At 43.0% G+C, this 22,963-nt stretch overlaps 1 protein-coding gene across 4 annotated transcripts in view; it reads right to left on the reverse strand.

Annotated features, from left to right (window-relative positions):
- Positions 1–1,451: 1,451 nt before the first annotated feature.
- The window catches only part of eml2 (EMAP like 2), a 29,726-nt gene continuing 8,214 nt past the window's right edge, over positions 1,452–22,963 (reverse strand). For 2 of the 4 annotated variants that reach the window (XM_068713217.1, XM_068713236.1), the window contains exons 2-22: positions 21,962–22,201; positions 21,658–21,775; positions 21,424–21,525; positions 14,027–14,055; positions 12,504–12,633; positions 12,061–12,210; positions 10,762–10,828; positions 10,339–10,449; positions 10,151–10,246; positions 9,839–9,973; positions 9,581–9,680; positions 8,875–9,029; positions 8,482–8,607; positions 8,229–8,360; positions 8,003–8,070; positions 6,586–6,674; positions 6,394–6,491; positions 5,640–5,727; positions 4,473–4,568; positions 4,009–4,139; positions 1,452–3,152 (exon numbers count right to left, since the gene is read on the reverse strand). In XM_068713217.1, coding sequence (XP_068569318.1) covers positions 3,030–3,152; positions 4,009–4,139; positions 4,473–4,568; positions 5,640–5,727; positions 6,394–6,491; positions 6,586–6,674; positions 8,003–8,070; positions 8,229–8,360; positions 8,482–8,607; positions 8,875–9,029; positions 9,581–9,680; positions 9,839–9,973; positions 10,151–10,246; positions 10,339–10,449; positions 10,762–10,828; positions 12,061–12,210; positions 12,504–12,633; positions 14,027–14,055; positions 21,424–21,525; positions 21,658–21,775; positions 21,962–22,201 — 2,384 coding nt within the window. In that variant the 3' untranslated portion in view covers positions 1,452–3,029. Of the gene's footprint in view, positions 3,153–4,008; positions 4,140–4,472; positions 4,569–5,639; positions 5,728–6,393; positions 6,492–6,585; positions 6,675–8,002; positions 8,071–8,228; positions 8,361–8,481; positions 8,608–8,874; positions 9,030–9,580; positions 9,681–9,838; positions 9,974–10,150; positions 10,247–10,338; positions 10,450–10,761; positions 10,829–12,060; positions 12,211–12,503; positions 12,634–14,026; positions 14,056–19,146; positions 19,369–21,423; positions 21,526–21,657; positions 21,776–21,961; positions 22,202–22,963 lie in introns of those variants that run through there. The other 2 variants (XM_068713227.1, XM_068713245.1) reach the window with 2 other exon arrangements.

Here is a 22,963-nt window from a genome sequence, read left to right on the forward strand (position 1 = left end):
TGTTAGGGTTTAGGGTATCCTATGTCTCGGGCTCTTCCTTTGCACTGTACGGGAAGTCCTTTTGTCCTTGTAATATTTCTGTTGTCAGTACGTCCTGTAAACCCCATGAAAGCTACAGTGACAAATTCATGTTTATTTGTTTTGCCATACAGTAGGAAGTTCAGTTATTCTGGCTGAAAACACGGAAGGAAATGGAAAAGCTGTACCCATGGAAGTCTCTGTATTATCTAGTAGTAGACACGGAGTAGATCATCTTATGAGACACTAGGCAAAACATACAAATGAAAACATCAATAATATTAAATAATGTGCTGGTATTAAATGTATATTGAAGGTTTATCAGAGTTGTTTTTATTTTATTACAATACCTTTTTTCTTCAAAATGTTTTTATCCAGTGACACTTTCATTTTACAATTTTTTTATTTTTCAAGACAGATGTTCTGCACATACCTTTTGCTCAAGTTGAAAAATGTTCGGACGAGTCTTTACTTAAACTCTGCCAAGAGCAGAGTGTGTCAGAGTGTGGGTACTTTTTATCTGTCATTTTGTATAGTTCATATGTAAACAGTTAGGTTACAATTTCTTTCCTTTTCTTTATCTTCCTGTAAATCTTCTGACACTTGATGTTCATGTTTTGGTTTATTGTGAAGAGCTCCAAAATTCCCAATGCCTCATTCTCTTCCAAGGAGGTGTTGACAGACAGAAGGCCTCCTCAGTCTCCCCACTCTTCACTCTTAAGATTAAGATTACATTACAAAAGATTAAGATTACAAAATGCTGACTTTTGTTTTGTTTTTTACACCTTCCATAACCCCTCACCTACTTCAGTGATACCTATGTTTCCCAGAATGCCTCTCAAGCATCTCAGAACACATGGCTGGATCTGCTGAGTTCAGTTCCAGTTGTATGCGTCGGAGCACAGAGCGATACAGAGAGAAAGAGAGTAGTTTGCATCGCAGCTCTAAAAGCAACATGCAATTTGGAGCAATGTATTCTGGTTAGCGTGAGAAAAAGACATTGACATACATACATCTTCTATAGAAGGTAAGAGAGGGCAGCGTGTAATTATCCCCAACGGTTTGCGTTCACGACTTCTCTGTAATCACATTACAGAATCCTTATTTGCAGTATCAAGATGAAGAAACATTTCATTTATTGAAGGAACTGGTGTGCTGAAGTTACCAAAAAAGATTGCAGGAGTGCTGAGCTCAACACACAGCCCGTTTACGTGATATGATAAAGCCACTTAAAGGTCACTGAGCCAAACTGAGAGTTGTTGTTCACCCCGAGTGACCTGGGTATTTTAACTATTTAAAGACTGTCACCACGACACCCCCCCCCAGCTCATCAATAACCGTCCATATTTAGGAATAACTCATTTTTTCATCCGATTTATGAATTGAGCGGATATGTCTTATTTAAAGGAAGACAGAGGGCCTCCACTCAGTAGTGCTTGGGTAAAAACTTTATTAACAAAACAGAAGAAGGCAAAGCACAGCTCAAGCTCACAGCACAGCAGCCTACGTTACCCTTCTGTCAATCGCTAAAAGTGCCACAATAATAACATCCATCATTGTTAGTTAAATATTAAAATAACACAGCCACTCGGATACACTGCATAATATATTTATATATATATATAAATTTACTCTATAGACCTTTTGCGACATTAACAGCATCTACAGGAGGACAGCCTCGGTCATGCTCATTCTCTTGCATTGTAGCGCCATCTAGTGACAGTGATGGTAGTAGTACAATCAGAAACACAGCAGCCCTGGTGTGGGGGGGGGGCACTTTGTACCTTTTACAATCTGCAATACTTACAATCTGCACCTTAAGGGTTTAGAAATCAGGCTGAGGGGATGGAAATATATAAGATGACAAGGCAATGGGGTTATAGTAAGAGTATTAAAGGGGAATACCACCCATTTTAGGAATCCTAATACAATCTTCCTTAACCGCAGGACATGCTTAGTTCCTCCAAAGAATGAGTCATTCTTTCTTATCTCTGAGTTTTTACTTCAGGATAGAGCGTGGCACGCTCACAAAGATCTATCACGATCACCCATAAACGGTGCAGAAATGACATGAATTCATAAAAGGGGCGAAGTGAGTTCACATGTTTTGACTCCATTATTTCAAATCATGTACACTTGACATCACTATTTTGCAAACCGAGCTGCTATTTTATAGATATAGAAGTGTATTTCCATTGGTTTCCATGCATTTCGGCGTTTGAAAAAAAAAAAAATCGCTATCAGAAATGACTTTAGTGACAGTGAACATGGAATTCTTATTCAACTTATTTGAAGTCTGACTGGTTTAAAGTCTGTCCTGCATCCACCTGAAGCAAGTTTAAAGAGTCTGCAAACTCATTTTCATATTTCATGGAAATCAAAAGCTGATCAGAAGACTAGGAGCAACACCTTAATATTAAACCCCTAACATATAAATGCAACCCTAACCCTGACAATGGAGCATGCATTCAGCTAAACTGTAAAGTGTACATGTAATCAAGGAGCTAAAACTTGCAAACACACCTGCTCCTTTGAAATGAATGGATGTCCCGTTACAGGGGGTTAAGAGTAATACAGTTTAGGCACAGTTAGTACTAACGCTAAATCACACTGTGTGGTCACCACCAGCACCTTACAGCTGGGTTGGTGTTGCAGAAGTCGATTTTTTTTTTTTTTTGGGGGGGGGGGGGGGGGGATGGACGGACAGACAGATAGGATTCACTTCCTGCATGACAACAAGTCATTTTCTCTACATTCTATTACAAAACAGCAGGACACTCAATAACATTCCATCTTTTACAATGATACATCTCATCCGGTGTGACATCTGTGGGTCAAGTTGTGTGTGTTTTTTTATTTTTTTATTATTATTTCCAGTAGGCACAGTGGACATACTGCCCCCTGGTGGTGCAGGAGGATAGAACAGTGAAGAGGGTAGCAGGACGCTGGTCCCCCGCCCCCACCTGTTGGGGGGGGGGGGGGGTGAAGAATTGCTATCAGATAGCAATCACCTAGACTCCCCACTGCAGGATGCTGGTGTCTTTCCCGCCGGTGGAGATTAGGTGACTGTCGTCGTGCAGGAAGGCAACGTTGGTCACGTGACTGCTGTGGCCGCCGCACTCGTGGCTCGGAGCCTGGACGTGTCAGAGGGAGGACGGGGAAACAGTGAAGGGAGGAATTAGTCAGATGCTACATGGTGACATTGACACACAGCTGCTGTACTATTAACTCTTTGTTAATATCATGTCGGTCATCAAATAGTTTCAAATAACTAAAAACAACTTGTAACTATGTCTACTACCAAATGTTTCAAAATGAGAAGTTAGCGTGTAGTGACATTTCTTCCTCAGAATAATTTAATGAACAGTTTTGCTTCGAATCTTGGCTGAGCCAATGTAAGAGTGATAATGTAAGATTCGTCTGACAGAATAAAGAAAAACTGTAAAAATCAATCAAATCACTGGAAATCACTTTCCATGGAGCTTTAGTTTCAGTCACAAAATGTGTGTGAAACAAGTTCACTGCCAGGAGAGTTTTCCAACAATACCGACTTAAAATAGTAGTAAATATTTACAGCATCTGAGCTTCTGCGCTAACGGCAGCCAGCTTGTCTGAAACGGATCATTAAGTTTACAGCTGTACTTGTAAAAGAAAAATTAAAAAAAAAAAAAAAAGGAGAAGAAGAACGTGTTTGGGAGCACAAAATAAACACCCAGTAGAAAACGGTGTGTGTTAGAGGTCTGGTGGTGATCGCACTCAGAAAGCCTTGTGGCTGAGTTTTTAGTCATTTCTGCTGAGCTTTCACTGAGTCCATTCACACTTAATCACTATGTGGGCGGAGAGGAACGGTGCGGCTGCTCTGCTCCGGAAGTGTAAAAAAGCAGAGCAGAGCAAATTTCAAAAACAGTCGAGGGATGAACCGTCGGAAAGCTTTCGGCTCGTAAATGTACGAAACGTGTGGACTGCAAACACCGAGTGAACACGACTGACCCTTGGTTGAGAGCATGGGAATGAGAACAAGTGCACTTTGCCAAAGTCATCGGCGGAGGCCATCAGGGACCCGTCATGTGACCTGCACACGGCGTTGATGTCGGTGCCGTCTGCTCCGTCCGGCCAGACTCCTGCGTTAGTGAAAGGGTGATAGAGACAAGAGTCAAGGCTGGAGACATGTCCCCGACAACAGAACTGTTGAGTCAAAATGTTTCTGTTTAACATTACAAAGACTTTTTTGTCGTCTTTTATAGTTTCCAATGTGCACATTTGCTCGGTGCAGTTTTCTGCGCTAACTGCCAGTTGCTCTGAGCATCAGCCAACTAACTCGAAAATGCACAGTATATAAGAGAGGTGAATTGATAATACACCTGTTGACACAAAGGGAAAGATCAGCGTGCTGGTCTCAGGTGGGTTCACAGGCTTTACATGACACACAGGAGGATACAAGAATAACGACTTACCAAAGGTGTTGAAGCTCAGAGTGCAGGTGGAAGTGGCCCACTCCTGGTTGCGCACTGTGTCCATGCTGGTCACATGTTTACCACTGGATGCCTCCCCTAGAAGAAGAGAAAAAAAAGGGCACCACTGACTGACAGCTACAATCTGTGGCTTTAACTCCAAGAGACCGTTTGTCTTCTTTTTTTTTTTTTTTTTAACGTGTTGCGGGAGATCTTTAGGGGGAGGTAGCAGATCAACCGTTTATGCCACATGTAAGTAGTATAGCAGTGTGTGTCAAGTTGTTCTAGTCATCAATCAGTAATATAATTTTATATTACATAATGATGGCCATTCCCAGTTGTTGCAGCGATTTTTTTTTTTTTGTGAATAGAAATGATCATAAATACCACACCAGAACACCAAGACCTTCAGGAACACTACAGAAAAATCCAAGCTGTGATTTGTTATTTAAAAATGTTGACGTTTGACGATTTCTGCAGGAATTGTATTTTCCTGTGATCGGATGGTGAGCGCTTCTGTTCTGGAAACTGCTCAGAAACCCACTTACTGTCAATAAACCAAAGGAAAGCCACAGCCCATCTGAATGTTCTAGGTCTCTAGTTTCATGATTATCCCAGAGGTCAAAACAACTTTTATACAGTGATGTCATAAAAAGAATGGTCTCACTCTGTGAAACGGCTACTATGGGGACTAACATGCATGCATACAATGCGATGTTTTTGCCCAAAACTGCATGGGATTACCATAACGTGGAGCTAAACGATAGCTTCAAGCGGTTGTTCTTTGGCACACAGCGTTTTCTTCCTGATGTCAGAGGTTCACATTCATAAAAGGAGAGAGGGTGTTGAGGGTCTGCAATGATTATTGTTACTCGTTTCATGGCTGCCAACTCCTACAGGCTCTGTTTGGGCTCATAGTATTTCTTCCATTGTTTTGTGAATACTGGCAAGCCTGCTTTTTCAGTTGATCTCTAAGGCTGCCAAACCATGCTGTGAATCCATATCTTATGATGCCCTCTGGGGTTGCTAGATAGAACATGCGTGTTTTCAGAATGTCACCTCAACATTTTGTCTAGCTTTGCAACACGAGTTTACATATTTTATCTGAAATTCTTCTATCGGCGACACAGTGAAAGAGAAAGCTGAGTGTGTGCGTGAGGGAGGACCTACAGAAGAGGATCTCGTAGTCTCCTGAGTTGGTGACGAGGTGCTGGCTGTCCGCCGACCAGTCCAGATGGGTGACAAAGCTCGAGTGGCCCTGAGGACAAAGGGAGAGAAGTTTGTCTGGCTTGAACGGAGATCACACTGAGCACGACGCTTTCATTCTAAACCCTCCATTTTGGAAAATAAAGGAATCCCTCACCCTCCAAAATGACCATTTGTGTATCAATTACTCCCCACGTGTTATATTTAAATTCTTGGAGAAAACTGTTTTTCCCGCATGAAGAATCAAAAAGACGGAGGACAAGTCTTGATGAATTGAAGAAAATGGGGGCTGCATTTAACCATTATATCAAAGCATCCGATTACAAATTCTCACACATCTCGTGCAGGATAATCCAAGTCTCATGTATCTAGTCGTTTTTTGATTCTTTATGTGAGAAAAACAAAGTTTCAAAGAATTCAAAGTAATACGAGGCGAGTAATACAAATGGTCATTTCGAGGGGTGAAGTATTCCTTTAAAACGGAATGGAAGTAGAGCTTCTATTGTCTTTCTATTCATCCAATTGTGGAGGGAAACCTTTATTTCAGTAGTTACAGGAAAGTTAAACAAAAATAACAAAACACATATTTATCATTCAACTCCACCTAAATAATAGAGTTACCAAAAACTGCTGCTACTGCTTTAAGAAAACAACGAATATATCTTTAAAGCTTTCGGACTACTGAGATATGCATTTGTTTTTAGGAATGTATACTCACGGTGCATTTCCCCACGCGGCTGTACTTTCGGCCGTTCTCCGTCACAGCGTAGATGTAAACAAAGTTGTCGTGAGAAGCGACAGCCAGGAAGTTACCGTCTGGAGGCACAAGGAGCCCAGAGTTAAGGAGTTAGTACCGCGCTGAAACACGATGTGGTTCACCAGCCCCGTCTAATGTCTGATGAGGCTTTACCTGGAGAGTACTTGATGTTGGAAATGATCTCATTGCCGTCTGTGTGCATAGAAACGAGATCCCGGGTGTCAGTGTCCAGCACCAACCATCTGCAACACACACACACACACACACACACACACACACACACACACACACACACACACACACACACACACACACACACACACACACACACACACACACACACACACACACACACACACACACACACACACACACACACACACACGTTAGGGAAGATGACCATCACAAGTTCACAGAACCCAAGATGATGTCTTATAATTCCTTGTTTAGTCCAACCAACACATATTTACATTGTATAAAGCAGAGAAGGTAATACATCTTTTTGAGAAGATGGACACAGTGAATGTTTTTCATTTTGATTAGTAAACGATTACCCATTTTTCTGTTGATCAACAACTCAACTAACTATGGTACAAACCACCAAGTCAAAGACTGTTAACACAGTACAGACAGTAATACCTTTATAAGCAGCAACCATGTAAAGCTATAGCCTGTAAGAAACGGATTAGTTGTCCTCTTGTATGATGGCTGTTCCGCCTGCGTTGAATGTTGTGTTAATCCCCTTCTTCCACTAAAATTAGTGTGTATATGCAGGTTTGAGCACAAGAAACACCACTAATATGTGATGGATTCCTTTCGGATTACCTGTAGACGAGTATGCCTTTCTGTTTTATTTCTGGTGCGTCACGTTCAACGTCATGAACGCGCCGGAAAACAGTGAAACTGTTACAGCGGTTACTTCTCTTTATATCTGTTTACTTATTCAGTCTCTCTTTGAAACTCTCAAACCAGAATTGGTGATTGTTGGAACAGTGGAAAGACTAACAAAGACGGTTTTGATGAGTTTGAATGAAGTGTGTTTTAGCAGGTAAAATTACTGTTTCTGGAGTCTGGTAAAAAAAAAACAAAAAAAAAACCAACTGTCAATAGAGTCTGGTAACTTTGAGGAGAGCATATAACTGCTGTTTCTTTTCACATCTAACTCTGTGAATTGAGGGTCAGTCGAAAGTCTAATACAATTTTAAATAAAAAAAGTTTAAATTTGGTTCCGTCGAGTTTGAATGAAGTGCGTTTGCATCATCAGAAGGGTAAAACTACTGTTTGAGGAGAGCATATTAATTGTATGTTTTGTGTGTTAATAAATTATAATAATTGTGCAAATCTTTGTTGATTTAGTCACTTCAACGCGTGTCACATAGCATCGCACTGGAAAAGGGACTAAAAATGAGCGTTTCCTGACGCGTGTCATTTTCCATCACTGCTGAGCTGGAGCTGATAAATACCAGGGACTACTGCGAGTCAGGCAGATGTTGGTGGGTGTAAGTGGGTTTTTTGTCCAGTGGGAAAGAGGCTTTAGCGTTTAGTTTCTGATATATAACTGAGCCCCAACCTTCCAGTCATGGTCCCCACAGCCAGAACAGCACCGCTGGGATGGAAACCTGTAGACCTGCCTGGATCCTGGAGCGGAAAAGAGAGTCAATTAGTTTCTAATTACTCAAGATAGAATTGTCTAATTGTTTTTGCATTCTTTGTTATACTCTAGTGCTGTCAAGTCAGAGCTTTTACATCCTCATGTTAAAAAGGCACAACGCAATCTACATCCTTCTACCAGTCACCTCGATGGTCTTGCTCCAGAGGGGCTGATGGGAGTTGGTGTCCCAGAGGTGAACCTGCTTGTCCTGGGAGCAGGTGACAAACTGCTCCATGGTAGGATGGACGTCCAGACCCCACAGCTCATCTGTGTGACCCTGTAGCACATTACAGGTCTCATTTTACACACCGCATGGGTGACTTACAAATACTGTTGGCACCTTCCACTGTAAACAAAGTAATCTTCTTAAACCAGAAACATGCACATTGTGTGTTTACCTGTACAATCGGAGTTAATGTATCGGGGAAGGCAGCTCTGATGATGGCATTCTTGGTGGTTCCTACGAAGAGCTCTCCTGGTTTACCTTCGGCCAGCGCCCGTACAGGACCGAGCGGCTCGCCCACCTGGACGCACGCACGGACACACGGACACACACACACACACACACACACACACACACACACACACACACACACACACACACACACACACACACACACACACACACACACACACACACACACACACGACGGGCTGAAAAAAAGCTTCTCACACACACTGTGTAGATCAAGATGGATGCTTCCCTTCAAACGCCCAAGAAGTGTAAAAGGGAAACTGATTTTCTCGTTCTTTGTCCCTTTGTCATGCACAGGACACTTCGGCTCCCTCACCTCCATCTCTGCCTTTTTTCTGTAGTCGTGGTCCCACAGCACCACCTTGCGGTCCTTCCCTCCTCCGGAGACCATGGTCCCGTCCTTCAGGACGCAAACGGAGAATATCCCGCCCTCGTGGGCCCCCGACACCACCTGGCTGATGCGGCTACCGCCTGTCAATCAGAACAGAATTAGAAACACAGGCAGAGGACACAGATCCTGAGTTTCAAAGTTGTGATGAAATGAAAGGTGACATTTTTCATGGCTCAGTTTTAGTAGTGATTAATAACTTGCAAATTGGTTTTATTTTGCTGCATCTTTACAGATTGCTTTTTAGACATCCAATCGTGTTCTTACATGAACAGCACTGCTGGTGTAACATTTTCGTACTTCAGTCTTTTGGTGTTTGGAGACTTGATGTCTAAATATCTTGATCACTGCGATCCATTTAGATTCTACAGTTAAGTTCCAAATCGCTTACTTTTTATTTTTTTACTTTTAGTACATACTTGAACTTGGACCCTCTTGCTCATTTATCTGCTGCGCAAAGGATTGTGGGAAAAGCATTGCTGGCTTGCATACTGCAAAATGCAACCGGATGTAGTAGAACATCCTGGTATTTTTTGGCATACCGCATTTTACATACTATGTTTTGGGACATACTAAATCTTTTTTTCGGGTAAACTAAACAGTACAGTAGTTTGGGTATTAGAAAGCATAGTACCTTTGGCCCAGACGTAGATGTTTCCACTGGAGTCTCCTGTGATGGCGTCTCCGTTCTCAGCGAACGCCACACACAGCACGTACTTTGGCTTCTCATGTTTCTAGAGAAAGAGGCAGACAGAGAGAATGTAGGATTAAGCGCAAATATTGCTGCATGCATTTTAGCTAGCTGTACCTAATAAAATAACATTTAAATAAGTATTTTGAGGCAGGATTGTTGTGCGATACATCTTTGGAGCAGTTGTTCTGATGGCGGTACCTCGAACAGGCCCTGTCTCTTGGTCAGAGTGTTGCCCTCAACGGTCCAGAAGTTGATGTGAGATTTTCCACAGGTGACAATCAGGTTGGCATCCATGGGATGAAACACAGCGGCCAGCACAGAGTCATTGGAGCACTGCGGAGACATGAGGCGTGAAGATGCAAACATGTTTCTCTACCCGATTCATTGAGAGGAATTTGGAATATTGCCTTTTGTCCATGCTTGTGATCCAGACTGTTGGAACCAGGAGATAAGAGAATGATATAGCTGTGGAAATGGGATCAAGTGGACAAAGGTCAAGGGTCAGGGTACCTTGACGTCAGCCAGCTGCTTCTCCTTCTGCCAGTTCCAGACCGTCAGGATGTGATCGTTGGCATCGTCCACAGCGCAGAGGAAGGTGCCGCCGTTCTGAGAGAGAAAAAAAACAAACAAGGAGTTCGATCTTCACAAAGCAAAAAGTTACAGTTACTTGTGAAAACACTCCACCAGAGGCTGCTTACCGACTTGGAGAAAGCCACACAGGTGACCGCTCTGTCGAACACTCCCATCCCGATCACATGGAGCGTGTTGAGGCTCACAGAGTCCCACACACGAACATGAGGCGCCAGCAGCTGAACAGACGGGTGACAAGGATGAAATCAGACGGAGAAACCGTGTCAGACGGACTAATGTAATACAAAAACGTGGGATTAGATGAAGAAAAAACATGTGTAACACTGCGAGAAAAAACACATCTGCTACTAAATCTAAAAGGTAGTTTTCTTACTATTTATAGCCATTAGAATTTAAACATCGCGGTATGTTTTCTTCTCTATAATTAGCCGTCTTTTCCATTCGCTTTTGCAGTACCTGCTTTAAAATAAACTGTCAAAAGTTTACTTTAAAACAGTGAAACTCAGTAGGAGGATGTAAGTCATGGTTACCTTTCCATTAGAGTTTCCAGCCACTTGCCCCGTTGCTATGGTAACCATGTCAGGATGCACACTCAGGCTAGGATGAGAAAATATAAAATATTACTTCATTTCAAATCTTTAACACTGACTCTGGCTTTTATGGAAAAAGTAAAATCACAGAAAAGCCTTTCACTGCAGATTCAAACAGCTGATTCAGAATAAAACACAATGAATGTAAACGCATCATTTTGAAAATGTGAACCCTAAATGGCGTTGAAACATTTTTCAGGATTTACTATCGCTTGCTACCGTTTCCATGACAGGCGGCGGTTTCTTTTTGGTGTCTCACTTCTGTGAATCAGGGAATACTTATTGCAATACAACAATTTTGTGTTCCTAAAATAGATTCACCGCCTCGTGATTGTAGTTTATTGACGCGTTTCCAAAATTTCTTCAATTCATAATTTTATCCCATTCGACATTTGTGTGGAATTGTCATGATTTGCATTCAAATTCTTGAGTTATGGCCAAAATTGTGTTCACGGTTACATTCGACCATCATTTTTCTCATCAACTCATCCTTGAGTCCAGGTGGACGAACGTGCCAAATTTGAAGAAATTTGCTCAAGGCATTCCTGAGACATCACGACAGTGGGACGGATGTGAGGTCACAGTGGCCTTTGACCACCAAATTCTTATCAGTTCATCCTTGAGTCCAGGTGGACGTTTGTGCTAAAAAAATTTAAATTCCCTCCACGTGTTTACGAGAATGGACCGAACGGACGGACAACCTGAAAAGATGATGCCTCCGGACGCATTAAATAACAACAAACGGTTAACACAGGATCCTTGTCGAAGCAGAAGAGGAAACTCAATATGTCGCCGTGGGAGAGGGGAACACATGTAGAGCTGAGTAGCTTTCCCAGCATGCCCCATGGGAGGGAGGATATAGTTTGTTAACATCAGAGCTCATTCAGGATGTCAACTAGCGCTCAATAAGTAAACCAAAGATCACATGACTGAATAACAGAAGTAGATGGATAAAGAATTGCATGGAGCATTTATGTCTTTCAACAGTGTCGATGTCTTGTTGTTTCATAAGAGATCAAGACTCACTCACTCGGCCCTAAAGCATACTCCTCTTTATGGTCCATTTGACTCTAAATGGACCATAGTTTACTAAATGAACATCATGCTGTATTGAGGAGTCATTTTCTCATAGACTTCTTTTTTTAACTGGAGGAGTCGCCCTCTGATGGCCAGTAGAGAGAATGCAGGTTTAAGACACTTCCACATTGGCTTTCACTGATCTGCCTGCTGCTCTCTCACCACTTGACATCGTCGTTGTGGCCCAGGTAGTGTCTCTGCTGCTGCTCCTCGGTGTTGTACAGCACCACCACAGAGGCGTTGAAGTAGACGATCTCTCCTGTGGGCAGCAGGTAGAGGTTGGATCGGCAGTCACGTCCACGGTAGCCATACCTGGTCCACGCTTGAGTTAGGGAACAAGACGGGGTTGAAGCTGGACAGGAGAACATTTAATATTTTGATTTAGAAGTTCAGTTGATGCTCTTTTACCAAGGTGACTCATGGGGACTGAAGCTTTTGCAGCTTTTACAATTTATACAATAGGAAACCTAAACCACAACTCTCTTCAGGTGATTATTTTTATACATTTCATTTTAATGCCAAATAATACATGGAGTCTGGCTGTTTATTTCGGTTTCTCTCCATTTGTCCATCTGTTCCAGAGGTTTCCAAAGTCTGAAGGATACACCCACTGCAGCTTGAGCTTGCGGTCAGGTAGCGCCACCTTGTGGTCGAGGCTGTAGCTCTCCCTCTGCTGATCGGGGATGTGCATGGTGACGGGACGTCCTCGGAGGAACATCCGCACATAGCCGTCCTCTGAAAGGTAATGAGAGGGGGGGAGACCGATGGAGGGTTAAGTGGGAGGTAAAGGAACGGAGAAGTGACGCAGCAGAGACGAGTAGAAGAGACAGAACGAGGAGTCTCTTTTTAGAAACAGCGCTGCCTTAAGTGAAAGTTGTGAGAGTTTACGAAGTCACCATTTAAACACAGACATCCTGTTAAATTCAATCCAACTTCACGGACTACGGTCAAAGGGACACCGTCAGATTAGAGAGGAAGTTGTTACACCGAAGCCTGTCAGTGCTTTGCTCTAACTTCACCGTTTACAGTTACAAGAGACATTTTGTCATCGGTTCAGTTTACTTTAATTTGCTCTTGTTTTCGGGATAATTGCTTGTTAGCATTGCCCAGTGAAACCGAGCAGAAGAAAGAGCGCAAAGGAATGTATGAAAAGTCAGACAATCCATACACAGAAGGAATACGGGTCTACAGAGCCAATCCTTCAGTGACCTTTAATCAGTATGGATTAAAGCAGCCCACTCTGAAACTACAACCATTAAGAAATGGTTTCAGAGTGTGCGGCTTCGGCTGTCACTATTCTCTCCTTGCTAATCCAATTAAAAGGCAAAGAGGTGAATCGTCGGTGGAGCTGAGGCGGGACCGGGTGACGCAGTAGAGCAGACAGCCAGCAACTAGTGACTTGGCCACACCCTCAATTATGCCCAACTTCAAGCCTAGATATAATTTAAAACTTTAGAAATTAGCCATAGCGACACAAACTATTTTTGTATGAGGCTGTAAACAGGTTTATTTCTTCTGTAAAGTTGTTACATTTTAACATGCTGGTCTATGGGGATTGACTCCGTTTTGGAGCCAGCCTAAAGTGGCCATTTGAGGAACTGCAGTTTTTAGCTTCATTTCTCAGCACCGGAGGTTGCCGCTTCATACGTGTGCTTTGGAAAATACAAACATAGCCTCCAATTTTGTTCAACTTCAGTTCCTTTTACTAGAAGCTTCCTATGTCGGCACTTCTCTGGCTCTTCAGTAATTCTAATTGATATTCAATATTTCTAATGGGGAATATTAAATCCTTCAAGAGCACTTCAAGGACTCCTGAAGGCCAATTGAGTTTCACACATCAGAGGCTGCTCATCTTCTTTATAGCCAATTAAAGTGTGACAGTAATAGAAGGGGGGAGGGTAAGACTCTGAGAGAGAGAGAGAGAGAGAGAGAGAGAGAGAGAGAGAGAGAGAGAGAGAGAGAGAGAGAGAGAGAGAGAGAGAGAGAGAGAGAGAGAGAGAGAGAGAGAGAGAGAGAGAGAGAGAGACACACATATACACACACACACACACACACACACACACACACACACACACACACACACACACACACACACACACACACACACACACACACACGCTTCTCTTACCTGCATTGAAGGTGCATTCTTTGGATTTGCTGAAACAGAAAAAAGAAACGATGAATGAAATGTTTCCTGTAAAGTTAAGCACCATAAGAGCATTCAGGGTCTGGCTGTCATCCAGGAAACAAAAAAAGACTGGAAGTACCAGTAAGTACATCAAACAGCAAAACACAAAATATATATTTTCCAAAGCTCTTGAGACTGTTCCATAACATCAGGCGTTCCTATAAGATGCTGAATTATTTATTCTTCGCTCGACGGACTGCAACCGCTCACGTTCACATTAACTGGACAATAGAGGCGTCTGTAGGAGAGAGCCGCAGAGCACCGAGTCAGCATATACTGTCAACATGTATATTACAAATTAACTTGGAATGTTAGCATGCATCAAACTTGTGGAACTGAATGGCCACATGTTCTCAATCAGTTGATTTTTCAACTACAGAAAGAAGATGGCAACAACAATGATGAGAGGTCATCCGTTCAGGCTTCAGAACAGTTCTGCTGCTCTGTGTTTCTCAGATGAATAGAGAAAATGATCAAAGTGCTCTTTAATGGGATTGTGCATGCAGGTTGATAAAACGTGCCTTTGATCGAGTCAGTAGACAGAGTAAACCGGCAAGTCCTGTTATTGGTGTATCCACACATGGATGGTGACACAGAGTGTCAGTTAAACACACAGTGAATGTGGTGCTGAGCCGTCAATCATAACCTGTAGCTGCCTCATCGGTTCACAGCAGCTGTTCCCGAGTCAGCTGTCTGTCGACCAATCAGAACTGCCCCGCTGACCATTTGTTGACTGCTCAGCCTGACCCGTCAGGACGCTGTCAACCAATCGGATTGTCATCGGGATGCTGAAGCACCGCTTCGGATGACAGGTGGGTATCACCACGGCAACAGCAGTAAAAGTAAGGCTTGATAAGACGTTGGAAATTGCGGGCTCGTCACTTGCTGCTCGGCAACAGGTGAGAGGAAGTGAGGGAGACGATTTGAAAATATTCAAATGAATCTGCTTTGAAAAGGTTTTTATGAGGAAGGAGATGCAGTCATCAAATTGTAAACACTAAATGGAAACAGAACTTTTGCTGCTTGTTAACAGGAAAACTCAAGAGGACACCATCAAGCATCAGGGCGTGGGTCTACTTCTCCTCGCGTTTGCTTAACAGGGAGTTAGCCTCTAAGCTTGTCATGTCACGTTCAGTCAAATGTTTTCATAAAGTTGTTCGTCATTGGACGCAGGTAAAGAGAATAAGCTTTAATCCACAAAGATCAGAGCTTGTTTGTGCGTCTTTGAACGCAACACAAAGCATCTGAAGAAGATTAGAAGGCCGGGGAGTGAGCAGGCGGCTCATCTGACGACATAACTGATGTCTGATGCGTCTCCGGGCAGCTGGAGGCGAGCGGCCAGCGTGTCTCTAAAGTAACCACATAAAGGTCTCTTGAACTGTGTGTGTGTGTGTGTCTGTGTGTGTGTGTGTGTGTGTGTGTGTGTGTGTGTGTGTGTGTGTGTGTGTGTGTGTGTGTGTGTGTGTGTGTGTGTGTGTGTGTGTGTGTGTGTGTGTGTTCTGCCAGGAAGATGAGGCGTGGCACAGTTCTAGCCAATGAGAGAACAAGATTGAGTCGGAGCGAGTAATTAGTGCAGGGGCATGCTGGGTAACTGGCAGTCGGACAGAGCAAATAACTGTGGGTCTGCAAACCCATGCGGCTGTAGTCCCGGTCACAAGATTTCCAGGGAGAGGGAATGCACAAACAGAGCGCTCATTAACATGCGGCACCGAGTGTATTGTTGCCATTTTTCTGCCTGCTTGCACTCTGAAAACTCATTTGGTTTTGTGTAAGGACCAGAAGGGGACTAATGAGCAGCAAAGAGCCTGCCAGGGTTCCCCTGAGAAACTCTTCAAACTCCAGACAGAACCAGTAATGAATGTGCTCGGTTTCTCTGAAGACGTCAACATGAACCCTTCCTGCAGCTCAGCTGTGCTTGGGGTTTGCTTCAGGTGTAGGGATATAAAAGTAGTGAGCACTAAATGCGGATTCCTTTATGTTTGAAACGTTCCCGATTTGAGGTGTTGAATCTGCGCTCAATTCTACTTGTCCTAAACAACGCACTGACCGGTCCGGCTTCCAGCCTTCCAGAGTGTGTCATTTCAAGGTGAAATGGCAAGATGTGATGGCCTCTAAAGAGCTAGAAACTTTCTCAAAGATATTTTTCAAGTTACGACTTTTGGACTTTTCAGTGGAGAGAGATTAAAGGACCACAGCGCGAGTAAGTTATGACGGTTTTACGTGATCCTGTGTTAGCTTGTTTTTTCATCATATTTTGAATGTATTGAACTCATGCTCGTTTTGAAGCTGAAAACATTTTATTAACGCTAGCTGGTTTGTTTTCTTCTTTTTGCAATCAATGAAATATTGATTAACTGTTGCGTGCACGATTTTTGTTATTAAGCCTTCAGCTGTCAATTTTGTCCCAAACTTCCACTAGGTGTAACCATAGACCGTATGTAAGAAGTGGACGTATTCACCGTCACTCGTTGGTATGTGGACTGCTGTTATGAAGCCTTGATTTCTGGCTTTTTGTCCGTCGCCATCTTGTTTTTTGCAGCCAGAAGAGACACGAGAGGATGGAGCTAAGTATGACAGAATGCTGAATAGGACTTTTGAGGCAACCAAAACGGTTACAATCAACTTTCATGAACTAAAAGCACACTATGAAAGGGTTTAAGACAAAAACATTGACATCTCCATGGTAGTGACCTGTCAATCACAGTAAGCCTGCCCTAAAGCATACCCTGCTTTATGGTCTGTGTGACTCTAAATGGACCATCATTTACTAAATGAACATCATGCTGTATTGAAGAAGACTTGAAACTAGAGAATGAGACCATAAACTCATGTTTACAATGTTTACTGAGGGAATAAATCAAGAGAGAAGTAAAGTCATTTTCTCATAGACTTCTATACAATCTGACTTCTTTTTGCAACCAGAGGAGTCGCCCCCTGCTGGTCAGTAGAGAGAATGAAGGTTTTAAAACACTTCAGCATTTGCTGCACTTTTCAGACCTGGAGGTTACCATCTGGGTTAAATAATATTTATGTCTTATATTTCATAACAAGAGATTCCTCATCATAGCAACTGGTCAGTAAAGTGCTTCATGTGATTGGGAGATACTGCAGTGATGGATGTGGTAGTAAAGCAGCTGTTATAGCCCTCTGAACTGTGGGAGTGGTGGGAACAGTCAAGTGTGCGTCCATTTCCTGGTCCATTATGACTGAACTGCTGCAGTGGTGGTTTTGTTAATGGACACAAACATATTTGATCAACTTCACTCAACGGGGAAAAAAATAAAAAAAATCCACTCATAGACTTAACTTTGAGCTTCCTTTTACAAAGACTTATCCACTCTTCAGTTACTGTGGCATCAGATAAAATAGCGGAGAGCAGAAAAAGATCTCAATCTTTGATGCAGATCTGTTCATTGTTTCCTTCATCAGAATTTGCATGATTTCAATCTGACAGAGGCAAAGTAATTCATGCTAGTTGTTAAACCGTGTTACTTTACAATGGTTATGTTGGGGCCACAAGTATTTACATATATGTAATCATTTAAATTTAAAATTTAAAGATTTCCTCCTGGATCAAAGTTTTCGGTCCCATGAAACAGAGACAAAAGGAAAGACACAGCGAGGGTGAACATGATGGAACTCTCTTCCTTATTCATTGTCTTTGCATAAATCCAGAACCATTCATCAAAACTCATCTTTGTACAATGCCCTTAGATTTAAAAGGGTCGTTACCCTCAACTTTCAATCTAAATTGAAATGCAGACATAGTGACGTTAAACTGTTTTTAGTGAGGCAATATTCTTCTCTGCAGAGGTGTCGTCATCATGTTTGTTGCATGTTAAACAGGAAGTCCAATCAATGTTATCAGAGTTTATGCAAGCTGAGCAGAATTGGTAATTGGAACATCAGTCCCATGGCTGCATCAGCCCTTTGCCTGTGGTCACAGTGCTGCAGGGTGTGCTAGAACGTTAAAAAACATTGAATTAATTAGAATGCCTTTGGGAAAAGAAGGTTACTGGTTGAAGTTGTGCACCGCCCAACTTCAACCAGTAATACCAAAGCAGGAGCTCCGTCCTGCCAGGATCACTCAGATCTAACAGAACAATCGCTTAACCGACAGAACTGCTGAGCACACTATAGTCTACTGTCACTGCACATTTACTCATCCCGAGTGTGTGTGTGTGTGTGTGTGTGTGTGTGTGTGTGTGTGTGTGTGTGTGTGTGTGTGTGTGTGTGTAACATAACCAGAAAGAAATGCAACATGTTTGTTTCACATCATTAAAAACCCGGAGACAAAAGAGCCACTGATGACACTTAAAGAGGCCCATAAATCTACACATCTGAGACATAATGAGAGACTTCTTCAGTAAGAGAGAGAGAGACTTCAGAAAAACACATGTTTAAAAAAAAAAAAGTCAGTTTTTCAATACAACTCACATAACCCTTCATTGTTGGAACTACACAGTTCTTTTAAGGCGAATTCTTCTAAAATGTCACGATTTAGTTTTGCCGTTAGATCCCTGGTCCACCCACATGACCGGCCCTGTTTTCTGTTGCGTTCATGCTCCTATGCCGCGGCCCCTCCCCACAGCCCTGCAGCTGGTGGCAAACACGCCGCATCAAACGGTTCGCGTGACAACAGGGTTTCATAAAACAGACAGAACTTCCTCAGGCTGTCGTGAAGCCAGAGCCACTGACTAGGGAAACCGTCTTTAGACTGAAAACAAACAACTAAAACCTAAAGATGGTGAGGTATAAATGCATTTTGCAGCATTCATTTCATTGTGCAACCTGTATTCTATTCAAATAGAAGACCAGGAACAGATGAAGGGTTAGCTGGAAGTGACACGCAAGTACTTTTCCAACTTTGACTGAAATGCATCCTGATGACTTTAAAAGCAGCATATGCATTTATTTTTACACGCCTTCTTCCACAAAACACACATTTATTTCATTTCTCATAAGAGCATAAGACTTCCTCATATACACAAAGTAAACCCTCCCCCCACTGTCTGTCAATAACTGATTATCCATCGTAAAATCATAAAGCAACTATTTACCTGGAAGATCTCTTCATGGCCGCGAGCTTTTCCGTTACAGTGACAGTCAACAGTGGTGAACAGCGTCCTGAACAACAGCTACAGCAACACACTGACTTCCTCCTTCACTGAGCAAACTTTTAGCTTGGCCTGGTGGGGCCCCGTCATCCAATCACAGCCCACATTCTGAATGTGCAGACCCACGACCCGCCCCCTCTGCCCAGTAACCACACCCCCTCTTTTACCAAGAGCTGTTTGAAATCTGATCCATCAGCAGAGAGAGAGACAGACAGACAGACAGACAGACAGACAGACAGACAGAGAGAGAGAGAGAGAGAGAGAGAGCGAGAGAGCAAGAGAGAGAAAGAGACAGAGAGCGAGAGAGACAGAGAGCGAGAGAGAGAGAGAGAGAGAGAGAGAGAGAGAGACAGAGAGCGAGAGAGAGAGCGAGAGAGAGACAGAGAGCGCGAGAGAGAGAGAGAGAGAGACAGAGAGCGAGAGAGAGACAGAGAGCGAGAGAGAGAGCGAGAGAGTGACACAGAGAGAGTGAGAGAGAGAGAGAGAGAGAGAGAGAGAGCGCGAGAAAGCGAGATAGGGAAGGAAAGAAAAGGAAGTGTGGGTGTTGATTAGAGAAAGAACAGCAGAGATAAGAAGAGGAAAAGGAGGTTCAACTGTTCATGAGTGGGAAGAACTAGTAGTCAAGAGAACGAAAAATTAAGAAAAGAAGCGATGAAAGACCAGAACAAAGGAAAAAGAGTGTTTAACCAAAAGATAAACTCTCACCGGGGTTTGTTTACAGATGACAAGTGACCTGCGTGCGTGTTCACTTGGCTGTGACACGTGGACATGTGACGCTGTTCATCACAAAGACTAAGACAGCTAACTGTACAACATAATTCATCATGACATCCCAGACTCACTGCAGGCGAACAGGAAGATTAGATCAGATACAGATGCTGGTCAGATTGGGGAGACGAGGAAGTTGTTCCTCTTGTCTCGTCCCATGCAGCACCATTCCTCTTTTGATTGATTAAATGTCAAGTATATGGATGTGCAAAAATCTATTTTTTTTTAAGGTGGACAAGTCGCCTTGAATTTTTTGTCTTTAACACCAGTAAAGCAGAGAGAGAAATGTAAAAAATATAAAAGATAAATCCGTTCTCCTCCCTCTGTGCTCCTGTCAAACATAGACGTTATGTCTTTGGTGTAGTTTACCGACAGAATTCAGACAAATGATGGAATACTATAATAAATAATAATAATGACGTATTTGACAGTTTCTTGAAGCTGCAGTATTACTGTAGGTATAATGTGTATGTATCCCTGAAAGGTTTAAGATACTGCACCAACTGTACCTTCATGATAAATGCATTTTGAAGGTAAAGCTATCATTTAAATCAAGTAAATATTAAGTAAGTAAGTAAATAATGTGCGTTTACTTAAGTGAAAGTAACAGAGTTTGACCAGAATGTTAATTCATTAACATCTGAACTTTATGTGCTGGTTCCAGATCAAATAAACTACTGTCTGACCAGAGAGAAGTTCCATTGTAAATGATTTCTCTTAGTAGCAGTACCTTTAAAAAGGGAAAGTTTACCACCTCTAATGTGGATGTCCAATTGAAACCTCAGATTCCTGCACTATTGACCAATAAAGCTGAGTTTGCAGCTGCAACATGTGCCGTTCTTCCATCTGACATGAATGAAAGGAAGGACTACAAGTTTCAGTTTCATCTTTGATTTCTAGAACTTCCTTGTTCTCTTCGCTTGTATTGCAAAATAGTTTTACAAAACGGCATCCCAAAATATGAGCGCGGAGGATGTTATGGACGAGGATACACTGTACACAGTGTTTTGGCTGACTCAGAGGGAGGACCTGAGAGAGTATAGTGTATTAAACTTGTTCAGTAAATATAAAATCTGTAAATATTTCCATATCTAACACCTGAAATAACTTAAGTCAGTCTTGCTGTAACCAAACACTCTCGCTCTTCATCTTTCAGCCTCTTGACTGCCACACAGTGTGTTCACACTGACTGACTGTGGTCTCGTCTGTCTACAGACAGAGAGACAGAGTGGAGAGGTAAGACAGCTCATTAGTACCCATTGAACTCCTCCACAGCCCTGCTGACCCACGATACACAAACATCTTCTCTCGGCTCGTTAGAAGCAAAAGGAGTAGTTTGTTTTCATGGCAACGTTGGACACATTGTCAAATTAGAGAGAAGGTGTTCATGGGTCTAGAAGCACAGCGTTTAATATCCTCAAGATATGGCGACACGCAGGACGAGGCCGCTACCTTTTGCCTCCGGAGGAGCTGCTGGAGGAGGTGGTTCGACTGCGACTCTCCGCTCCCAACTCTCTCTTCACCAGGGTGAGACGCTCTGTGGACATGCTCTTCCTGTGGGAGTGGAGAGGGAAAAACAAAGTGTGAGGGAACATTAAAGGTTGAATAATCTTGGGATGATACCGTGAAAAAGATTCGCTGGTCATTTACGTGAGCGTGACTTCTTTTGGTTTGTGCTTTGCATACCTCTTAATGGACTGTAGCACCTCCTTTTTAGGAGAGGAAGGGGAGGAGAGGAGGCGTTTCTGCTGGACATAGCCGTTACTCAGAGGCCTGGAGGGAAGAGCCTGCAGGAGCTGACGCACTGAAAGGCAACAAATTATTATCAGCTTCAGCAGAAGAGGGATCGATAGATGCCGACAATGTGGGACATGTTACGGAATGGTTGCGGGAACATGTGTGCAGAAATACTGACGATACATGATGACTGATGAAGCCGAACTAGCCAGAAAAAGGCCTGCAGAATGTTGCCTCTCTGTTCATCGGTTACCTTTCTTACCCTTGGTAGGTGCTGCCGATGCTGTGGTGGCCAGAGGTCTCTTCCCGGCGGCATGGCCGCCTCCGGGCTGCACCCCCAGGCTCTGCTCCTCGCAGTAGCCCAGGCGGCGCAGGGCGTCAGCCAGGGCGGCCTTCAGCAGCTGGATCTCGTCCTCCTGCAGCTGCAGCTTCTGCTCCAGGTGGGAAACCCGGTCCTCCATGTCCATGTTGCTGCCGGCCGACACCGTGTCATCTGGACCAGAGGGAGAGAGAGGGTTTTAGGTTTAGATTCGAGCTGATGGGACACGATGGGCAGGTCAGACAAGGATTGGTAAGAGCACATTCACTCTGTTCATTATAAATACAAACACAGTGTGGGGCCTACTACAACTTACTGTTTTTAAAAAAATGTATCCAGAATTTTCTCCTTTGCGGTGGAATTTTTTACGTGACAAATTACAGACACGGTAGATTGCGTGATTATGAACGTGCAGTGCTGAAAGAAAACAGCAATGAGCATTTTGCAGAAATAAAAATGAAGTTGACCACATGTTTATGTGAGAGTGAAGACACTATGTGCATCAGAGGGACTGGAAGAAAGAAAGACAAATAGAGGATTAAAGTATTGGAACCATGAGTAACGGCTGTTTGGATACTTGAACATTTAGCTCATTTATTTGAACATAAACACAAGCAGCTGCTTTGGCTGAGTGTTATTGATACCTGCTATTGCTGCTGTGTGAATCAACAGTTTAGAGGCTCTCAGGTGGCATTAGAGCATACAGGAAACCTTACTGGTTTTAATAATTTAGAGTGTGAGCGACAGAAGGAACACAACACCAGGTTGTGAGGTTGCTTTGTATGGACGGCATGGGAGAGAAGAGAACCAAGCTTTGTCCTTGTGCATTACATCTGCATGCATTAAGATTTAAAAGAAGCCCTGTGGGGTTTCTAACTACCAGTGATGTTTGGCCCAGCAGGTTTCCATTTTGTTTATATCGTTCGATCATTTTGT

This window comes from Cebidichthys violaceus, unplaced genomic scaffold (genome assembly GCF_023349555.1).
Source record: "Cebidichthys violaceus isolate CVI_PGR_0920_01 unplaced genomic scaffold, fCebVio1.0.p SCAF_1, whole genome shotgun sequence".
NCBI lineage: Eukaryota > Metazoa > Chordata > Actinopteri > Perciformes > Stichaeidae > Cebidichthys > Cebidichthys violaceus.